Genomic DNA, 20,751 nt, shown 5'->3' with positions numbered 1-20,751 from the left:
TGCAGTAAATTGGATCTTTTACGAACATTCGAATATAAATAAATAAGGTAAGTAAATGATAATTACCTGTCAAATATATATCGACAAGAATGGATGAGGATGGATATATGTCGGTCAAAGAAAATTAAAACAATTATCAGTTTAAACATCTTTAAATAAGTATGTTTTTTTTAACTTTGTTAAATAAGTATGTTTCGAGAGAAAGAAGAAGAAGTTGGTAATAGTCAGATGAAGAAATAACAAAATGGCATGGAATAGCACATGCAAAATCAAGTGACAAAAACCTTGAAGAAGAAGGTTGATGCATGGTTCGTTCGTAGATCGGATCTACTATTATTCTTATGACTAATAATGATATTAATTTATTTAGCAAACAAATAAAGTTGGAGGAGGTTTTTATTGTTATGTTTTTAATAGGTCCCTAATATAAATTGTCAAAATGAAATGGAGAGATCACCGAAAATTTTGATAATTGGCGTTTCCTCATGGGAAAGTGGGTCCCCTGCCTTCCATCTTCCACATGATATGTTCTCTTCCTATCAATTATTATTTTATAAATCATATCATACAGTAAATATATATCATATGGTATTGATATTGATGTCCAAGATATAAGAAAATAAAAAGAATTTTAAGTATCATGATATTTGTTTTTCCTTTTGTAATTTAAAACCACTAAAAAATAGAGGATTAAGCTAAGACTTTAGATTATAGTTTACCAACAAAGAAAATACTTTAGCTTATTTTATTCTTTATAATAAATAAAATTATTTTCGTTTATATTTTTTAGCCATTTTATAAGAAAGAAGATATGGGCTTATTTCTAATTTTCCCCTTTTCACCTGTAAGGCCCAAAACTTTTTCTCTACCACGAGAAGTAGAAAAGAAAACAAGAGAATATTACAACTGGACCCAAAGCTTTAAGAATATTACAATTAGACCCAAAATCTTCTCCCAATTGCCTAATTTGGCCCCAAAGAACGCGAGGATAATCAAATCTTAACCTTAGAGGTTCTTTTTCTTCTAGCATGTACAAATAGAAAGAAAAGGAAGAACAGTAAAAGCATCAATGCCACTGTCCACAGCTTCTCATCATCCATTTCTCCAAATACCTTCTGCAGATCAACAATGCTTCTCTTAGACTGCACATACAAACATTGTCAATGAGAAACCTTGAGCAAGTTTCATTGCAACTCTTATCTTCAAAACAAATGGTGAAACTGAATCAAGAAGAGGGACTTACTGTTGAAACGATGATCTTCTTTGACACAAGTTCATGTTCTTTGACAAAGATCTCTTTAGCATACTTGTAAAGCTCCACATCTAGATTGTTAAGCGTTTTGATCTGCTGAATCACCTCTCTAGGAACTCTTGTACGCGTCTGTCAAAACGCATTATTGATTATTCAGGCCTATTCTCTCATTTGCTTTTATGTCCTAACACAATTTTTTTTTACCTCTGTGGTGAAATTTGCTGGCGAGATTCTCTTCAAGGAGTTGACACGTCTGGTTCCTTGGGACTTCCGTAGATGAGTACTGCAGCCTTCATAGATTTCCATTAGAGTTTTCACCGTCATCTGAGGTTGTATTCAACACACATAAGGATCACACCACTTCACATGTTGTTAATCATAAAAGGCTAAAAGAGAAAAGTTACTTACATTCCCACTCTTAGCTTCTATCTTGTCAGATGCAACTTCAGATGTACCATTCTGCAATGTCAGTCATCTTCAGCAAGACAATTACAATTTAATGTATTACAGTGAGGAGCAGAACTTTACCTGAATGTCACTCTTATCTGACCCTGATTCTGAAACTGTATCCCTTTCTTCTGAAGCATCAAGAGAACATATGATTACAATTACAAGTTTGTATAGAAAAGAGCTGTCAATCTCAAAAATCAATCTAAAGAACAGTTGAATGAGTGATATAATGAGTTTTAGACTTCTAAAAGCAAAATTCTAAAGTAAAAACCAATCACAGTCAACACCTTAAGCGTAGATCCAAGAGAGGTACTCTGAGCAAAATGTCACTATGACTACAGAAAGATTCATTACCCTGACTCTATGTTGCTATGTTCTTATCAGACAAAAGAGTATTGAAAGATTGAGAAACTTACACCAACCTGATTTAGTATTTTTGTTTTTTGCAGTTAAGTTTGACGCAACCACTTGGGAAAGCACCTGGGAACCCACTACATTAGCAAAAAGCGATGCAGATTCTCTATGCTCCTCTGTCAGTCCAACATACAACATGCTATCCAATCTTGTCTGCAAAGACCAGCAAAGAGTATAAGAGAACAATACCAAAGATGCGTTTCATTTATGATGAAGAAGAACAAGTGTTAAACAAACTACCTTGGCGACTTGGAGAACAAGCTCACCGAGGCTTTTATACTTCTGCACACAATGCCTAACCTCGTGTGCTTCTGGTAAATGGGAATTATTTGTCAATCCTGCAATCTGTGAAAATGAAATGAAAATTCTCTGGAGATCACTTAACAAAAGAAAAACAAAGAAACATGACAAAAAGTACCTGAAACGTTGCTCCATTGTGGATTATGTCATGAGCAGTAGGGGTATCAAGATACGTGTGCAGCGGCATAAGCATCTCCTCCATGTCATAAGGGTTATCATCCTCAATGATGACCATGCCCTTAACTTTTCTTGCATCTCTCTAAATAAAAGGCCAAGCATGAGTAAAGAAGCTTCAGACGATAGTCTTGTCATGGTTCTAAACATTGGTCTAGGCGACAACTCGGCCCTAGCCGAAACATTCGGTTTATAGAATTCAAATCAGTTTAAAATGTTCTAAATCGGTTTAAATCAATCTTTATTAGTCTAAATCTGTTAAATTAATCAATAATATTTGTAGAAATCTACAAATTTGTCTGATTCTTTTTTTGTTTGGTATATCTAATTTTGACATTTCATCAAAATAATTTTATAATTAAACTCAAAAACTATAATTAAACCCAAAAACTATGTTCAAAGGAAGGTGAAGGAGATGTACCCGGGCAAAGAGGTCTTCTCTCATCCATGGAACTAAGTACTTCCAAGGCCATATGTCAAGCGTGCTTATAACATTCTTCTTGCGGATGCGGCTAGCCATCCTTGCAGCAGAAGTTAAATTGGGATGCACCAAGAACCTAGCTGCCACCTCTACTGAAAACTCGTAAGTGCTCAGCACACGTGCAACGGGATCACGGACTATTGTCATCACTGAAGTTTTATCCCTCGGTAGCATTTCCATCAAACTATAGTCATCATGCGTCGCCAACAACTTGCACTTCTCCTTCCTATCAATTAACAAGGGAACATAAGTTTCAAAGGTCTCAAACTATCTAGTGCTCTCTCATATCTGTTCTAAGCTATTCACCTTGGATTGAACCTGAGCTTGTCGTAAGAACGAGGACATTCCTCGGCGTTATCATACAACTTCCTCAAGAAACTACAAGAGAGGAGGACTACAAAGCATTAAACCACACACTACCGATCAAAAGAAATCATTTTCAGTTCAGTTTTTGGTAAGAGAGAGAGATCACACCAGTTATAGTAGGTTCTGCCACCAGTTCGAGGAACATGGAGAAAGAAGAGCAGATCCTGAAGCGAGCGTTTGTCTTTGTTATTATGTTGTTCTTCACTAGAAGAAGAAGCATCCACCCATTTTTTGACAATTCTTTCGCAGTGATCAAAGTCAAGCTCACCAAAGGAGACAATCACTGAATGTGAAAAAAGGAACAAGCTTTATGAAACACAAGAACCAATCAAAATCTATATTCAGTTACAGCCTTTACATACAAACCTGAGCAGAGAAGTATTAACACCACGAGAGCCAGCTTCGAGATAGGATTCATTTGCATTGTGCCCCGGCTTCGAACGTTACTGATGACGAAATTAAAATACAGAATAAAGATCAAAGCTTTAAGACAAAACAGACGAGAAAGAAAGAGATTCCGACACGAACAAAACAGAGAAACTGAAAAACGGTTGAAGAGTTTGTGTACTAAAGTAAAATATAAAACGAAACAAAACTGAAAATGTTGGGAGAAGGAGACAAGAGGGACAAGAGGCAAGAGGAGTGGGGGACCCAGAAGATCGCAAAAATTAAATGTGAAAGGAACAGAGGAACATGAGAGAGAGAGGCCTACGTGTATTCAGTGTATGGGGGAATCGAGATCTCGTGCTCATAAATTCTCCTCGATCGATGTTACTAAGCCCTGCGATTAGCTCAAAACCAAGGATGAAAAAACTAAAACTTTTAGGAAACACGCACTGAGGAGACACTAGTGCGAGAATTGATTATTATGCTTATACAATGGAGAGAGAGAGTTTTCATTTTTTTTTGGATCAATGCTTTTTTTTTTGTGTGTTTTTATTTTATCTAAGAAATAAATATTTAGCTTCTTGTAAAGAATTTGCCAAAAAATCCTCAGTTATAATCTTCCAAAATTCACTATTTATTGTAGGCCTGGGCATTCGGGATCCCAATCGGGTTTCGGTTTTATCCAATCGGGTTTTGGTTTTTCGGATTTATCAAAATCAGCCCCATTCGGATTATATGAAAGTTCGGTTCGGACCGGTTCGGGTTCTATCGGGTTCGGATCGGAGTTAGTAAATCTTCAAAGAACCGGCACAACCCAATATACTTTCGGGTTCGGGTCCCAATCGGTTTTTCGGTTTAAAAGTACTTGATTTTTACCTATTTTATAACCAAAATATGAGTAAAATCGGTTCTTCAGTTTTAAAATACTTTATTTGTACCTATTTTGTAATCAAAACTTCAGTAACATCGATTCAAAAATAAGAAACATCAACCATGATCATTCAAAATCAAACGAAAAGTAAAAATATTTACTGACAAAAAGAAAACCAAATAAATAAAAGCATAAAATGAAAACCAAGTTCACACGAAATGAGAAACATTGTTTAACGAAAACAAAATCTAAATCTAAATACTTCAAGATTCAGCGGCCATCTTCAACCATCAACCTTCATGTAATAGAACCACCAACATTTATGTAATAGAACCACCAACCTTCATGTAATAGATAAGTATTTTAGATGTTCAATATTTCCTAGTGTATTTTAGATACATATTAGGAATTGAGATCATGTTTGGTACAAGATCTTTTCGAGGTTGTGAATGTTTCGGGTTCTATCGGATATCCATTTAGATTCGGGTTCGGTTCGGATAATACCCATAACCTGAAATACCGCAAAACAAGATCCATTCGGTATTTACGTCGGGTTCGGATCGGTTCGGATTCATTTTTATCGGATCGGATTCGGTTCGGATTATCGGGTTCGGTTTATTTGCCCAGCCCTAATTTATTGACTTTGATTAATCTTAAAAAATCAACTATCTTTCCATTTTTTTTTAAATCCATATCTTTTCGGTTTTTTTTTCCGAACAATGTTTTAACTCTTCTTTTAACTTTTAACTAGATTTTGATCCGTCCATGCATTTTTTTATCATTTTATAAATGTATTTGATATCATTACAAATATTATGAATATATAATTTTTATTTTAATATTATATATTATGTAACTCTGTTATATTATTGTTTATATTTCTTATTTGACATTATTAATATATAGTGATTTGCTTAATGCATTTTACTTTGTTATTAATTTTATTACTTACGAATATATTTCGAGTTAGGTACAGTACAAAAATAATCTGAAATAATCAAATAGAAAACCTCTTTCAAAGTATGTTTTTTCTTAGATTTATACATTTTCATATAATGGATTTTTAAACTTTATTTATTTATATTATAAAAGATATATATGTTTCAGATAATTTATATTTACATGAGTGTTTAAAAAAATATATTCTAACCTATATCATTTTAGTATTTTATGGGATTTATAAGTTCAAAACAAATTTCTTAAATAATATAGTCCTATTATTTTAATAAATTTTATATATAGTAGCATCTATCATATTATTTTAATAAATTTTATTGATATATGATATTTTTTTGATGTTATGTTATTAAGTTTTATTTTTTAGTCGAGATTTAAAAATATTATATTACTTTAATTTTTACAAAATATATAGTTTATTTTTTCGCCGTGCATTTCAAAAAGTTATTCTTTATTATCTATGGTTTTATATTTTGTAAAATTTGAAGACTATTTTTGAGTTTGGAAGATTAAAAAACTATTTTTTAGTTTGGAAGATTACAAAACTATTTTTGAGTTTGAAAATTACATGAATTTTGACTTCGATTTTGTTACTATATTAATACATTATTTTATACAAAATATTGAATTTTGGTAATATTTTCTAAACTTTTCTTAGCAGAATTTGTTATAATTATAATAAAAATAAATTTATAATTAAAGTATGATTTGTGATTAACATTTAAATGAATTACTAACATTTCATAGTTTTTAATAACATATTTTTAAAATAGTACATGAACTAAATCTTATTATATACAATTATATTTTTTTTATATAAAAATTTTTAAACAATGCATTGTTTAAGTTTCAAAATAAATAAAAAGCAAATATATAGTTGTAGAAATACAAGTTTAACCTATGTTAATAAATTCATTGCTTTGCAAAAATATTAAATAGCTTACGAATTTTAACTCATTTTAATGATGAAATATAATTTATTTAAATGAAACAAATAATTTTTTTTATTAATTTACCTATTTAATATAATGTTTTCATATTTAATTCATAAATCACTTCTATCTTTTTTTATCATTAGTCACTTCTATTTTATATAGTACAAAATATAATTACAAAATTTATAAAAAGTAGTATAAAATTTTTATTTTCTTGTTTTAGAATAAAAGTTTAATTAAAATTAATTTATAATAATATTGTATTACTAATTACGAAATTAATTAATGTATTATTTTATACAAATATTTAAAATTTTAATAAAATTTTGTCAGATTCTTTCTCAACATATTTTGTTATAATTAAAAAAAATTGTAGTTAGTTTATTATTAATGTAAATAATCAATATGTCATATTAATTAATTCTAAAAATATAACCATAAATTAATAGATTATACTAGATTACAATCTGTGTTCAACTAACATCCCTATTGCATAACAATCCAACCCATAAAAGGTTTTAAAGAATCAAATCCAGTAATAATTAAATCTCCCATTTTTCAAAAAAATATAAAATAATTAAATCTCCCAAAACCAAAACATGAAAAACACCACACATGCATACAGGTAACGATGCACTCGTTTTTTAGTCTTGTATTAACACTAAAATCACCAGCCCAACATTCCGACCCTTAGGTGAAGACCATAAAAATCTTGTGGGTTCATATATGTCTGACCCTAGCGAAACGAATCAACGATGTACGTTTTCTTTCAACTCTTGTCATCGATTTAGTTGTTATCTGATGATATTTTCGTTTTGATGACTAAATATAAGAATAGATTAGTTTACAAAAAAAAAAAAAATATATATAAGAATAGATTGATTACATATGTTCTTTTATAAGGTTCTTTTTTTTTATTATATATAATAACATATCAGCAAATGTGTTTAACTAAAAGTACAAAAGATTTTTTTCCTATAGAGATAAAGATTACCTCCACATGTTTTCCTATAAATACCAAACTAATAACTATTATGCAAGATTTGTTTACATATTAGTAATTATTATGTTTGGACTGGAAAGATTCCGAATGATATGATGCCTATATTAGCACTTAAAATTTTACTTTCCATTTAAATTTTATTTATAAGATTATGAATATTTGCACACGGATTTAAATAAAACATCAAATCGGTAGAGTTTCAAAAAATTGATTAGGTTGTAAACCATAAAAACTAATCAAATTACATACTAACTAAACTGAAATTAAATTTGCACCCAAAACCAAACTTTTAAAGAGTTTGAGATAATAAAATTGGATCTGTTTAACCAATAAAAAAATTGGGTATAATAATTAAATGGGCCAAGAATGATTTTTCTTATGTTTCTCCATTTCTCCAGATTATAAAACATTAAAATCCCTAAAAAAGGCGCAAAGGTACACAAAAGTGGCTGTGAAAAGAATAAACAAAAAAATTTACAGAACACCTCATGACTCAAAGGTATGATTTGTTCTCCCTCTTTGTATCTTCTTTGAAGTATCCTTACTGATAAATGCCATAACCTTTTAATAAGCTTCGATGGTTCGTATCATCTAATTTCTCGTATCAAATTTTCCATTTAGATTAGATTCTATCCAGCTATGGCACTAGGTTATGCCTTTGTTGTACATCCACAAACACTTGCTTTCTCATATCGTAAGGAGGGAAGAAAACACTGATGATAGATATCATACAAATCGTTGCGTGGATAATTTTTTCCTTGTTGTAATTAAACGCACTTTCAAAACAGGGTAGTAGTGTTTGTTACTCGGCCTTCGTAGTTGGTAACGAAACTCGTGAGTTGTTTCATGTTCTTGATATCAAATTATCAATCATTTGTATGTTAGTAGTACATCTTACTATCAAACTTCTATTAGATTATTACATCAAACTCCTACGTCTATGATTATACAAAGACTAGCAACTTCGTGTTGATGAACTTTGCTATTTATTTACTGGGGTTTTGAACATGATAGAAAAATTCTGATGGAAATAATGTGGCTAGTGAAAAGAAAAATTTATTTGTATGATTGTCATATATGTATGACTGTTTATTTATTTTTTTTTCTAGATACTATAACAACAAGATGAACAATGAAGATCGTTGTGAAGTTTTAGAAAACTCAACTGAAGAAGCAACAACATATGTGGAACCCATGTCTCCTCTCTCTAGTGGAGACAGTGGATTCACTGCACTCTCTCCACTCTGTGACCGCTACAACAATCAGATGAAGATTGATTCTCCTACTACTTGTTCAGATGAAGAAATCATTGAGTCTTTGTATCAAAACCTCTTTAGCATCGTTCTCTGTCTTCAACTAGAGGAGTCTGGTAATGATGGTTCCAACACACACCTCTCTCCGCCTTGTCCTGGAGCTCCAATGAAGCTTACAAGGTTTTCAAGAAACATGGATCCAGGATTCCAAAGAAAGCTCTTCTCTAACATAGGAGTTAACTTTTAGTCTTGTTATGTTGCACAAAGATCTTGTGGTAATTTGTATACTATTTGTACTAAGTTGGATTGTTTATTTGAAAAATGTCTTTTAAGAAAAAAAATAAAAACAGCACTTGTCCCACAAAAGAAACCATGTCCCCCTAGAGATCAGACTGAGCCAACTCAGTTTTTATAAAATTATTTCCATGAATTATAAAACTAGATACAAAAATAATTAGAGAAATTTATGGATTTGGACTAATACTAAATTATGATTAATTCATTTTAAACTTATTTGAATCGCATAATAATCGGATCTTTAAAAAAATTGTTTCGACTATGATTGATTTTCGGCCAAGGCATACGCATAAACCAAATTTTAAAACATTTTTAAAATCATCAAATCTGAAAATGACTTCTGAAAAAAAAACAGCAATTGTCCCATAGAGATCAGACTGAACCAACTCAGTTTTTTAATCAAACCATATAAAACCAAACAAGCAAAGCAAAGCAATCAACACACAATTATTATTACTAGTCTCTTTTCTCTCAAATTCAGCTTCTGTCTCGACGAGCAGGAGACGGTTTAGGGGTTTTAATCCCCAGCTCCTGAGACCTACTCACCATTCTAGCCATTGAAGACGTCTGATAAGCCTGCGGCGCGGCCGACCCGCATACTGGCCAACGAGCCGTTGCCCTCTGTGCCGAATGCGAGCTCATGCTAGAGAATGCATACGCTCTTCCTGATCTCTCGTACATCCTCCTGCTACTCATCCTCTCTTGCAAAGCACCAAGCTCTGACGACAGCGACAGACAAAGCCCATCTCTGGCCCGAGCAGACTGCGTCTCTGCCAACTCCCTCTCACGGTTCCTTAGAACCCCAACCGCCCCCTCCAAGTCACCACCGTCTGCTAAAACCCTAGCCTCAGACATAGCTTCCGACACAAGGAACCTGTTTAGCTGCCTGTCGACCTCTACAGACACAACTTCTTCTCCTGTCATCTCCCTTGGCCTTTGGATGCTCAGTTCTTCGGATTCCACGCGGACTATCTCTCTGCTTACAGCATCTTTATAAACGCACCTGATCTTCACCAACGGCATCGACTCATCCTCGCAACGAGGGATCTCAAGAATCACGAGGAAGTCTCTTTCCTCTTCAGCGTACATGTCACCAACATCGATCTTGGCCGTTCTCCCATCAGACGAGACTCTGCTTCTGTAGCTTCCTGCTTTGATAGAAGATATCTTCAGCCCTTCCTCGTGAAGGCACTCGATCTCAACGACCTGGTCAAGAACCACAACGCTCAAAAGCCCGCCAATGCACTGCGCGAACGCGTCCCGAATCACGGTCTCCGTCTCGATGAACGAGAAGGTACCGCTCGAGACTTGGGAGATAGTGTGCATCAGCTCGGCGTCGTGATCGACGCCGAACCCGAATGTATGTATCGGAATCCGAGAACTCGGAAGGAGAGACTCGTAATCAGCTCTCAGACGAACCTGAGAATGAGAATGAGAATAAGAACGAGAAAGAGTGAAGTTATCCTGCCCATCCGACAACAGCATCATCCCCGAGACGGGGTTCTTCCACCTCCTATCAGCAATCACTCTAGCGCCAATCTTGAGCCCTTCGGCGATATTCGTCCCGCCGCCGGCGACCAGGGTGTTAACAGCCTGGATCGCCTGGCGCTTTCCCCTCTCAGACATCAGCCTGAGAGGGAACAGCCGGCGGGCGCCGGAGGAGAAGGCGATCACCGAAAGCCTATCCCTCTCTCCGAGATTATCAATCACAAACGCAACAGCGTTTTTCAAAAGGTGCAGCTTCGTTCCTTCCATGCTACCACTCACATCAAGAACCGCGATGAGATCCAAAGGCGCACGTGTTTCTGGCCTATCATTATCATCACTCACTCCCTCCGCGGCCTTGAGATGAACCAGAACAGCGAAATCGCCGCGAGCAACAGACTTCTCAACCGCGGAGACTTGCGGGAGAAGTTTAATCTCCAGAGCTTGACGATGAGCAGCAGCAACACCAGAAGGCTGACCATTCTGCACCACTAAAGGCTCATCATCTTCAAAACCGGTCTGAACCGGAAAGGTAGGGGCAGGGACACGGTTATCAACGAACAAAGGGACTTGTTTCCACTCGGTTCTACACAAAGGGCAGATCCTGTTGCCGTGTTTCACGTTGGAGGTGATGCAATCGAAGTGGAACGAGTGTGAGCACTCTGCAGTAAATATTGCTTTGCCGTCTTCCTTCCTAATCTCATCCAAGCAAATCGCGCATTTATTCTGCAAAATTTCAAAAAAAAAAACAGTCTCTATCAACACAATCTTTAACCCTAAAAAAAAAAAAATTTGAACCCTAACCCTAATTGAGACGATCGGTGGATTAAAAACTAGGTCAAGCCCTAAATAGTCATAACCTTTACTTGTCACCCAAGAAAGAGATAAGAGTCATAAGGAGAAGAGAGCGAACCTTAGAGAAAGGGAGGCCTGAAGAAGAAGTAGAGCGAGGAGGAGGAGGAGGAGATGAAGGATCGGGTAAGGTTGCTTCACGAGAGTTGTTTGGGTTCTCCATTCTCTTAAGAGTAGATGAAAATCAAAGGGGGAGTTTCGATGGAGAAAGTTTTGATCACAAAGACTTGAGAAGAAGGAAGGAAGGAGCGGTTGCCGAAGGGAGAAGAAAGCGAGTTGTTCAATTTTATAAGACTTAGAAAATCCACATACTTAACAAAAAAAAAAAAAGATTTAGTATAATATTTTGTAAATATTGGTCAACTGTTTCCTTTATTATACTTTTTACTCATGTCAATTTTGAGATAAAATCGTATCTAAGTATATTTATTGTTACAAACTCTTTATTTTACTCCTAATTGCAAATTTGTAAATGATAGATATTAGTTTTAAATTGTGCAATTTACAATTTGATATTATATGCTAAAATAAGTAAATAGAGGAAATAAATCTTTGGAAAGCATATTAAATACATTCTTAAATGTTCAATATAGAAAAGTTTGATCCGTTAGGTAAAACATTATACTTTTCCAAAAGTTCTAGCTTTAGTTTACTCGCTTAAATTAACACGTAAGTAAACTAAACGACAGCGTTTAGTTGTAACCCAATGGGTTTAAAATTTTGGTCTTAGCGTGCGTCTATTTGTTGACACTGGCCCAGGCCTATTCAATTTACATTTGCTCGAAAGTTTTCTTAATCATAAGGAAACTCCAAGTTTAAGGATCTTCGTGGGCCTAATCATATCATTACCCCACTATTATTTAATTTAGAAGAGTAATTATATATGCTATAAATTGTTGGAGAGAATAAATCGCGGGAGAGAAGATACCGCACTAAAAATATATTTATGATAATATATAAGGGATTGGACAAATTTACTTACGACCAATTAGTTTTAAGTTGGAAGCCTAGAAAACTTAGCTTGGTATCAAAGCGAACTCACACATATAGTTATATTTTTACATTTTATCAGCAATAGTTTTAGATTACTTATATGCTTTTTTTAATATGTCTCTGGTATATTTTTTTTGCTGCTAAGAGAGTATATTACATTTCTACGTACGTCTGCATACACAAACACAAGTAGAAGATGTACAGGGGTGGTTCCCTAGATATAGCGAACGGTTAGTTTGGACGATTGAATATTTGAATCTAATATAATCATAGTTTAGCAGTATAGTAGTCTGTATATTCGAGAGTCAGCGAGGATGTCTATATCTCGGGAAATTATACGAAAAGTCTAATGTACGTCATCAGTAAATATCAGAATTATTTAGTTGCCAGCATTTGATAAGTCGGCAGACCACGATGCAGGTTAATGAATCCATTATCACAAATATAAAAATCAAAGTCTCTCCAACATCCCAAGCGCTAATTAGTATATGTCTAAATTAGTTTATTTTGAGTTCTGACTTCATCTATATGGAATGTTATATTTATGCAAGTTGTGTATACCCACAAAACAAAAAGAACAACTAGACGTCAATGATGTAGTAAGTATAACTGTATAAGGATAAGCCCAAGAATTAGCCTATTCTGACTAGGGGATCTTACACTTGGTCGAGTTGGAATCCTTATCGATCAATTAGAATAAACTTCAAGGAAAGATGTGTACCTTAATTTTCACTGTTGAATTTAAAACCACTGTTAAAATCACTATATTTTATTTTCTACTATTAATTAAGGTTGCTTTTGTAATCGGAAAATTGATATTTTTGTTAACAATTTTAATATATGTTTATCTATGTATATTTCAGTTATAAATATATTTTCTTACAAAATTTACAAAAGAGAGCTGCCTTGACTTTAATCAGAATAAATAAACTACATGATGAAACGGTATACGTGGATAATCATTATTTGTAGTATTCCCTTGCCTCCATTGTTATATATGCCTGATTGATATAGCAAATGTACACATGTTGCAAATTTAACAACACAAAGGGTGTTGAGCTAATCAATGTAGTTGACTTTCACTTTTCACATTTCTGACAACGAATTTCTGTTTGCTTTTCATATCCCAACTTGTTGGAACATCTACACGTCATCAAGGTTGATTGATAAGCACTTAGTCATTTGACGTTTTCAAATATTTACTGAAAATTGCGTGCACACACATTTTGGACATAAGATTTTGATTATACGCATATCTACATATCAATTCACCATATAGTCTATATTATTTTTATCTTGAAAAATTGTTTTTATTCTTATTACTTTTTGTACTTTTGAGAAATTCAAATTCTTTAATCAAAAAAAAAAATCAGATTCTCTAGCTGTTAACCTCAGAAAACTAAAACAGAAAGTTTCAAATTGTTACGAGATATGTTTTCTATAGCAAAATCAATATAATTATGTATATATTTTCAAGATTTCTTGTAGTTATTTTTGGCCCTTGACAATTGAGTAACTAGATTGTTTATGTAGAAAAAGATATCATCACCAACTTCAAAACACACACACATTATATTTACTTCTTTAAAAAGAAAAAAAAAAGAAAAAGAAAAAGCGTTATATCTAACTCTGAGATTTAGATGAGGAAGTTGCACAAAAAAAAAAAAAAGAAGAGATTTAGATGAGGACATGTCTTAAATTACAATAGCTGCTTAGATATATTGTAATCAAACCTAAACCTAAATGTACATTTACACACAAATCAAAACATGTTTAGATATATTGTAATTTGTACGTCAGGATCGAGATCAATAATGTGTGTGTTTTTATTGCGTTGTTCAACCATTGCAATCTTCTTTAAAAAAAAAATCTTCCTTACGTGTCTAGATGACAACTACTGACGATAGTGTAGATAAAATCATATAGTGATCCGGTTCGACCATGTAGAGCAAATTTTGACCGGTTAGACTCGGGTCGATCTGAACCATATATGACTATAGCCAGATAAAATCCGGCAACCCATAATTGCTGTCTGTTTTTAACAGTTAATCGTAAAAAAGACCAAACTGAAAACCTACAAGACAAGGTTCTTTTAACTAGTTTACATAGAACTAGCCATTAATTATGTTAAGCTCGACGTACCTTGATAGACAAATCTCTGATAGTAGTTGATATTATTAACACAACCATGTTCCTATCCATAAGGAAGGGTAGAGAAGTAATCTGAAAGGAGAAATGTAACCTTTGAGATAAGCGAGAGACTAGGAAGATGCGTGCGGCGAAAATAGATTCCTCTAAAGAATACTTTTAAATTGTTAGTTAACCGTTGAGAATCTCCAAACAATACATTTTATGAAATTGTCAACGCTAGGAATACTACTATATAAACCACTGGTGTAATCTCTAATCATCAATCAATACACTTGCATCAAAATCTCAAACTAATTAAAAATGGGTGATCCTAGTGGCGAGCCTGGAAGCTCCATGCATGGAGTCACCGGTAGAGAACAAAGCTTCGCTTTCTCGGTGGCTTCACCGATTGTCCCGACCGACACAACGGCCAAGTTCGACCTTCCGGTCGACACGGAACATAAGGCAAAGGTGTTCAAGCTCTTCTCCTTCGCAAACCCTCACATGAGAACGTTCCACCTCTCGTGGATCTCTTTCTCCACATGTTTTGTCTCCACATTCGCAGCTGCACCACTCGTCCCCATCATCCGTGAGAATCTCAACCTAACCAAACAAGACATAGGAAACGCTGGAGTTGCGTCCGTGTCAGGGAGTATCTTCTCTAGGCTGGTGATGGGAGCGGTTTGTGATCTACTAGGTCCACGTTACGGTTGTGCCTTCCTTGTGATGCTCTCCGCGCCAACGGTGTTCTCCATGAGTTTCGTGGCGGATGCCGGAGGGTTCATTACGGTGAGATTCATGATTGGTTTCTGTCTGGCGACGTTTGTGTCTTGTCAATACTGGATGAGCACTATGTTCAATAGTCAGATCATCGGTCTAGTGAATGGGACAGCAGCTGGGTGGGGAAACATGGGAGGTGGTATAACTCAGTTGCTCATGCCGGTTGTTTATGAGATCATAAGACGTTGTGGTGCGACAGCGTTCACGGCTTGGAGGCTTGCCTTCTTTGTCCCTGGTTGGTTGCATATCATCATGGGAATCTTGGTGCTCACGCTAGGTCAAGATCTCCCAGATGGGAACCGAAGTGCCTTGGAGAAGAAGGGAGAAGTTGCCAAAGACAAATTCGGAAAGGTATTGATTGATTTATCATTCGATATAATATAACATTTTATAAGAATTTTTATTACATTATATGAATCAAAATTTTTTTTGAGAAAGGACTTATATGAATCAAAATTTAACTCATGATTTTGCACAAATGGTGTAGATTATGTGGTACGCTGTCACAAACTACAGGACTTGGATCTTTGTTCTTCTTTATGGATATTCCATGGGAGTTGAGTTGAGCACTGATAATGTTATAGCCGAGTACTTCTTTGACAGGTTTGTTTTCTATGTCGACAGAAGAAAATATAGTACTTTTGTATTCACACATTTTAATAATATAATCAACTTTTACAATTAAATTATTTTTTACTATAAAACTTTTTAGTAACTATTAACTAATATTTTTTTCATGATTAATTTAAATATTTACAATTAATGATTTTTAAAAATATATAATTTGTTAATATCAATTACTAAAAGTATTTTATAAATCTAGAAAACGTATCTTTTAATGGGGTATGTACTAATAGTAAACATATGTACATGATTTTTTCAGATTTCACTTGAAACTCCACACAGCAGGAATCATAGCAGCATCTTTCGGAATGGCCAACTTCTTTGCTCGTCCAGCAGGAGGCTATGCATCTGATATTGCGGCCACTTACTTTGGGATGAGAGGAAGGTTGTGGGCATTATGGATCATTCAGACAGCCGGTGGTCTCTTCTGTGTGTGGCTCGGCCGCGCAAACACCCTCGTCACAGCTATTGTAGCTATGATCCTCTTTTCATTAGGAGCACAAGCAGCTTGTGGAGCCACATTTGCAATAGTTCCTTTTGTCTCCAGACGAGCCCTTGGAATCATCTCGGGTTTAACCGGGGCTGGAGGAAACTTTGGGTCAGGGCTCACACAGCTCATTTTTTTCTCGACCTCACAGTTCACAACCGAACAAGGACTTACATGGATGGGAGTGATGATAGTTGCTTGCACGTTACCTGTGACTTTAATCCACTTTCCACAATGGGGAAGCATGTTCTTGCCTCCTTCCAAAGATCCAGTCAAAGGTACGGAGGAGCACTACTATGCTTCGGAATGGAATGAGCAGGAGAAGCAGAAGAACATGCATCAAGGAAGCCTCCGGTTTGCGGAGAACTCTAAGTCTGAGGGTGGCCGCCGAGTCCGTTCTGCTGCTACGCCGCCTGAGAACACACCGAACAATGTTTGATCATACCAGTCACATGGAAGTGTTGAAGGATTGTTGCAGATAAGAGTATGTCCCACAGCTAGTTTTCTTCAAACGTTATCAATGCTTGCAGGACGTTATTTATAATGTATCTATCTTTCTTTCACTAGCGAAACCTTTGTATTGTTCGGCTTTTAGAATTCATTTTTCTAATCGAAGTATACCATGTGATATTTTGAACATTTTGCATTATATCACAACATATAAAAGATATTCAAATTGGCAAACTCCACGGTTCACTAACATATAGAATCTATACTTGCGAAGTAAATTTTTATAACAAAGCTGTCACGTTGAAAGTTAGAGTGGTTAATATCGTTTATACCCTTAATGAATAAAATGTATAAATAAATTAAAAAATAAAAACGAAATTTTAATTGATTTTGATTAGATAATTAATTATTATTAAAAATAGTAAGAATTATCCAAAATCTGAAAATATAATTTAAAAAAGAGATAACTTCTATATATATTGTATTGTTATCTGAAAAAATCTTTAAGTAAAAAGTTAAAAACATAAATTCTAAAACTAAATATTAATTAAATAAAATTATTAATTATATAATTAAAAATAGAATATTGAATTATCCAAAATCTAAAAATTATAATTAAAAATATAATTTATATATATATGTATTGTATTTTTATATGAAAAAATATTTTAGTAAAACGTTAAAAACATAAATTATATAATTAAATATTAATCAAATATTTTTTTAAATTATATAATTAAAAATATAATATTGAGTTATTTTAATATTTATTTTAGTAATGAATCTATATATATAAAAATATGTTTGCCTCTCTCCTAAGCTATCCACGTGGAAAGTCACTCTCTGACATACCGACACATGTCTTTGAGTTTTTTTTTTTTGGCTAGACTTGAGTTTAACTTTGGGCTTATACTATGAACAATTGAAAGGGCTTTTTACTCTTTAGTATTATTGAATGTGTTAATTATTTCTTAATACATAATAGATAAAACAAAAAAAACACACATTACGATATGGACGTGATATTATCATCAAAGCAATATTTACCATATATACCTCATCCTGTGATAATTTATAAAGTAGCAACGAATCTATGAGTTCAGCAAATTTGCAATTATCTACTTTAAAATTTTAAGTATATAAAACAGTCAACAGTAGTGTGTTGAATATTATATTCATATGATTTAAAAGTTTTTACAAATTTTTATTTTTAAATATACACCAAAAACTTTATGACAGTAAATATCCATTCAGGTTCTCAACCACTTCAAATACCACCAACACCAAAAAAATTTAATCAAGTGCACAAAAACTATAATATATTTAAAACTACAATAAATACATTAGTTAATAAAAAATCATTTTTAAAAAATATTGTGGATGCATACATAACTATTAAGAGAAATGTATAAAAGGAAATAAAAGTAACAATAACTTGAAGAACAAAATATATAAGACTCAAAATATTTATGATTTGTGGTATAAGATATATTCAACTTATTATCACAGAAAACCTAAAAAAAATAATACATATTTTAAGAACATTAAAAATCACTTTAAAATTTTTAATATTTTTAAGAAAAACTATAAATCAATAATATTAATATAAAATTTTATCCCAAAAACTCAGCACTAAATGCATAAACAAAAAAACAAACAAACCTTAAACCCTATAATCCTAAGCATTATTCTAAACCAAACCTTAAACCCAACCTAAACCAAACGCTAAACCTTTTCTACTGCCTAAAACCCTAAATCCTACCTAACCCTAAACCCTACATAAACCTAGAACCCTATCAAACCCTAAACCCTACATAAACCTAACCCTAAACCCTTCATGCTACCTAAACCCTAAACCTATCTAATTGTAAACCTACCTAACCCTAAACATAAACCCTACCTAACCCTATTTAACCCTAAACCCTACCTAACCCTAAACCCTTCCTAACCCTAAAACCTTACCTAACCCTAACCCTAAACCCCACCTACCCTAAACCCTACTAACCCTAAACCCCACCTACCCTAAACCCTACCTAACCCTAAACCCTACTAACCCTACCTAACCTAAACCCTACTTAACCTAAACCCTTTCTAACCCTAAACCCTACCTAACCCTAAACCCTTCCTAACCCTAAACCCTACCTAACCCTAAACCCTACCCTACCCTAAACTCTACTAACCCTAAACCCCACCTACCCTAAACCCTACCTAACCCTAAACCCTACTAACCCTACCTAACCCTAAACCCTACCGAACCCTAAACCCTACCTAATTCTAAACCCTACCTAACCCTAAACCCAACTTAACCCTTAACCCTACCTACCCTAAACCCTTTCTAACCCTAAAACCTTTCTAACCCTAAACTCCTTCTAACCCTAAACCTGACCTAACCCTAAATCTTGCCTAACCTTAAATCCTACCTAATCCTAAATCCTTTCTAGTCTTAAATCCTATTAACCCTACTAACCCTAAACCATGCTAACCCTAAACCCTTTCTAACCCTAAATCCTACCGAACCCTAAACCCTATCAAACCCTAAACCCTACCTAACCCTAAACCCCTTCTAACCCTAAACCTCACCTAACCCTAAACCCTGCCTAACCCTAAATCTTACCCAACCCTAAACCCATTCTAGCCGTAAATCCTACTAACCCTAATTCCTACTAGCCCTAAACCCTTTTTAACCCTAAACCATGCTAACCCTAAACCCTACCTAATTCTAAACCCTACCTAACCCTAACCCTACATAACCTTAAACCCTACTAACCCTAAACCCTACCTTACCCTAAAACCTTTCTAACCCTAAACCCTTTCTAGCCCTAAATCCTACTAACCCTAAACCCTACTAACCCTAAACCCTACATAACCATAAACTGTACCTAACCCTAAAACCTACTAACCCTAAACCCTACCAACCCTAAACCCTACCTAACCCTAAACCCTACTAACCCTAAAGCCTACCTAACCCTACCCTAAACCCTGCTAACCCTAAACCCTGCCTAAACCTAACCCTAAAACCCTACCTAAACCTAACCATAAATCTCGCTAAAACTCTACCAACCCTAAACACTAAAAAATAATCTCAAAACTTAAAGGTAAAAAAAAACCTAAACTCTACCGCTATGTAATTTGTTATTGTGATATTCAAATAACAAATTACATAGCGGATTTTAAATCTTACATCCGTTATTTTAATTGCTAAAATATTTTGAAAGTTGTATTTTATGAATAAAAAAGGTAAATATATTTTAATAACGTTAAATTTTGTTAAAATAGAATGAAAAACTATTATCATAAATAAATAAAGAATTTTGATGAAATTTGAAAATCTTCGAATCGATAACAATTAATTAGTAATATTTCAAAACCCCATAAACTATTATAGCAGTAGAATCTCAAAAAAAAAAAATTAAAGTTCTCAAACATTTATTTGCCAATAACCATCCTTAAATCTTTGCTCATTCAAAAAAATAATATTCTTTACATAAATTGGAAACAAGTTTTGTTTTTTGACTAGAGACCCAAGTTTAAATTATACCACTAAAATATTTTAATATTTAATTGTTCAGAAATATATATATTTATATATTCGAGAGTATACAATGCATAGATGATACTAAACTGATCGCAAGAATTCTTTTTGGAAAACACAATATAACTAGTATAGTATACAAAGAACTTTTCAAAAATTTAGGAAATTTTTTAAGCCCGCATCGCAGGCAAAACACCTAGTTACACATAAATGATTAAAAAAAAGAATATGTATAATTCACATTAATATTTGAATATACTCTGCGTATATATCTGCGA

General features: G+C 33.7%; 4 protein-coding genes and 1 long non-coding RNA gene across 8 annotated transcripts; 2 read left to right on the top strand and 3 right to left on the bottom strand.

Annotated features, from left to right (window-relative positions):
• Nucleotides 1-817: 817 nt before the first annotated feature.
• Nucleotides 818-4,576, bottom strand: LOC103836408 (protein-tyrosine sulfotransferase). Of its 2 annotated transcripts, none has more exons than XM_009112663.3 (13): nt 4,150-4,576; nt 3,804-3,883; nt 3,546-3,720; nt 3,378-3,449; nt 3,012-3,297; nt 2,535-2,675; nt 2,357-2,461; nt 2,125-2,269; nt 1,781-1,827; nt 1,661-1,711; nt 1,457-1,576; nt 1,244-1,381; nt 818-1,142 (listed from the first exon to the last, which is right to left on the bottom strand). In XM_009112663.3, the coding sequence occupies exons 2-13, from the start codon at nt 3,859-3,861 to the stop codon at nt 993-995; spliced, it is 1,488 nt and encodes a 495-aa protein (XP_009110911.1). In that variant the 5' UTR covers nt 3,862-3,883; nt 4,150-4,576; the 3' UTR covers nt 818-992. The 2 variants fall into 2 exon arrangements, with proteins under 2 accessions (XP_009110911.1, XP_009110910.1); XM_009112662.3 differs by having other exon boundaries at nt 1,781-1,830; nt 4,150-4,572.
• Nucleotides 4,577-5,219: 643 nt separating this feature from the next.
• Nucleotides 5,220-9,156, top strand: LOC103836406 (cyclin-dependent protein kinase inhibitor SMR16). Of its 2 annotated transcripts, none has more exons than XM_033277577.1 (2): nt 5,220-7,344; nt 7,989-9,156. In XM_033277577.1, the coding sequence occupies exon 2, from the start codon at nt 8,668-8,670 to the stop codon at nt 9,088-9,090; it is 423 nt and encodes a 140-aa protein (XP_033133468.1). In that variant the 5' UTR covers nt 5,220-7,344; nt 7,989-8,667; the 3' UTR covers nt 9,091-9,156. The 2 variants fall into 2 exon arrangements, with proteins under 2 accessions (XP_033133468.1, XP_033133470.1); XM_033277579.1 differs by having other exon boundaries at nt 5,220-8,089; nt 8,700-9,156.
• A 274-nt stretch (nt 9,157-9,430) lies between these two features.
• On the bottom strand, nt 9,431-11,879 carry LOC103836407 (E3 ubiquitin-protein ligase WAV3-like). The gene is made up of 2 exons (XM_009112661.3): nt 11,539-11,879; nt 9,431-11,351 (listed from the first exon to the last, which is right to left on the bottom strand). The coding sequence occupies exons 1-2, from the start codon at nt 11,638-11,640 to the stop codon at nt 9,618-9,620; spliced, it is 1,836 nt and encodes a 611-aa protein (XP_009110909.1). The 5' UTR covers nt 11,641-11,879; the 3' UTR covers nt 9,431-9,617.
• A 283-nt stretch (nt 11,880-12,162) lies between these two features.
• On the top strand, nt 12,163-17,356 carry LOC103836405 (high-affinity nitrate transporter 2.1-like). Of its 2 annotated transcripts, XM_033277576.1 has the most exons (4): nt 12,163-14,118; nt 14,157-15,731; nt 15,868-15,983; nt 16,264-17,356. In XM_033277576.1, the coding sequence occupies exons 2-4, from the start codon at nt 14,922-14,924 to the stop codon at nt 16,928-16,930; spliced, it is 1,593 nt and encodes a 530-aa protein (XP_033133467.1). In that variant the 5' UTR covers nt 12,163-14,118; nt 14,157-14,921; the 3' UTR covers nt 16,931-17,356. The 2 variants fall into 2 exon arrangements, with proteins under 2 accessions (XP_033133467.1, XP_009110907.2); XM_009112659.2 differs by having other exon boundaries at nt 12,163-15,731.
• Nucleotides 17,357-17,667: 311 nt separating this feature from the next.
• On the bottom strand, nt 17,668-18,778 carry LOC117127434. Its single transcript, XR_004450446.1, has 2 exons — nt 18,655-18,778; nt 17,668-18,611 (listed from the first exon to the last, which is right to left on the bottom strand). It is a non-coding gene; the product is annotated as an uncharacterized LOC117127434 (long non-coding RNA).
• Between the last annotated feature and the right edge of the window lie 1,973 nt (nt 18,779-20,751).

The sequence above is a fragment of the Brassica rapa genome, chromosome A08 (assembly GCF_000309985.2).
Source record: "Brassica rapa cultivar Chiifu-401-42 chromosome A08, CAAS_Brap_v3.01, whole genome shotgun sequence".
Lineage (NCBI taxonomy): Eukaryota > Viridiplantae > Streptophyta > Magnoliopsida > Brassicales > Brassicaceae > Brassica > Brassica rapa.
The sequence above is the reverse complement of the archived record's forward strand: the minus strand, read 5'-3'. Positions and strand labels throughout refer to the sequence as shown.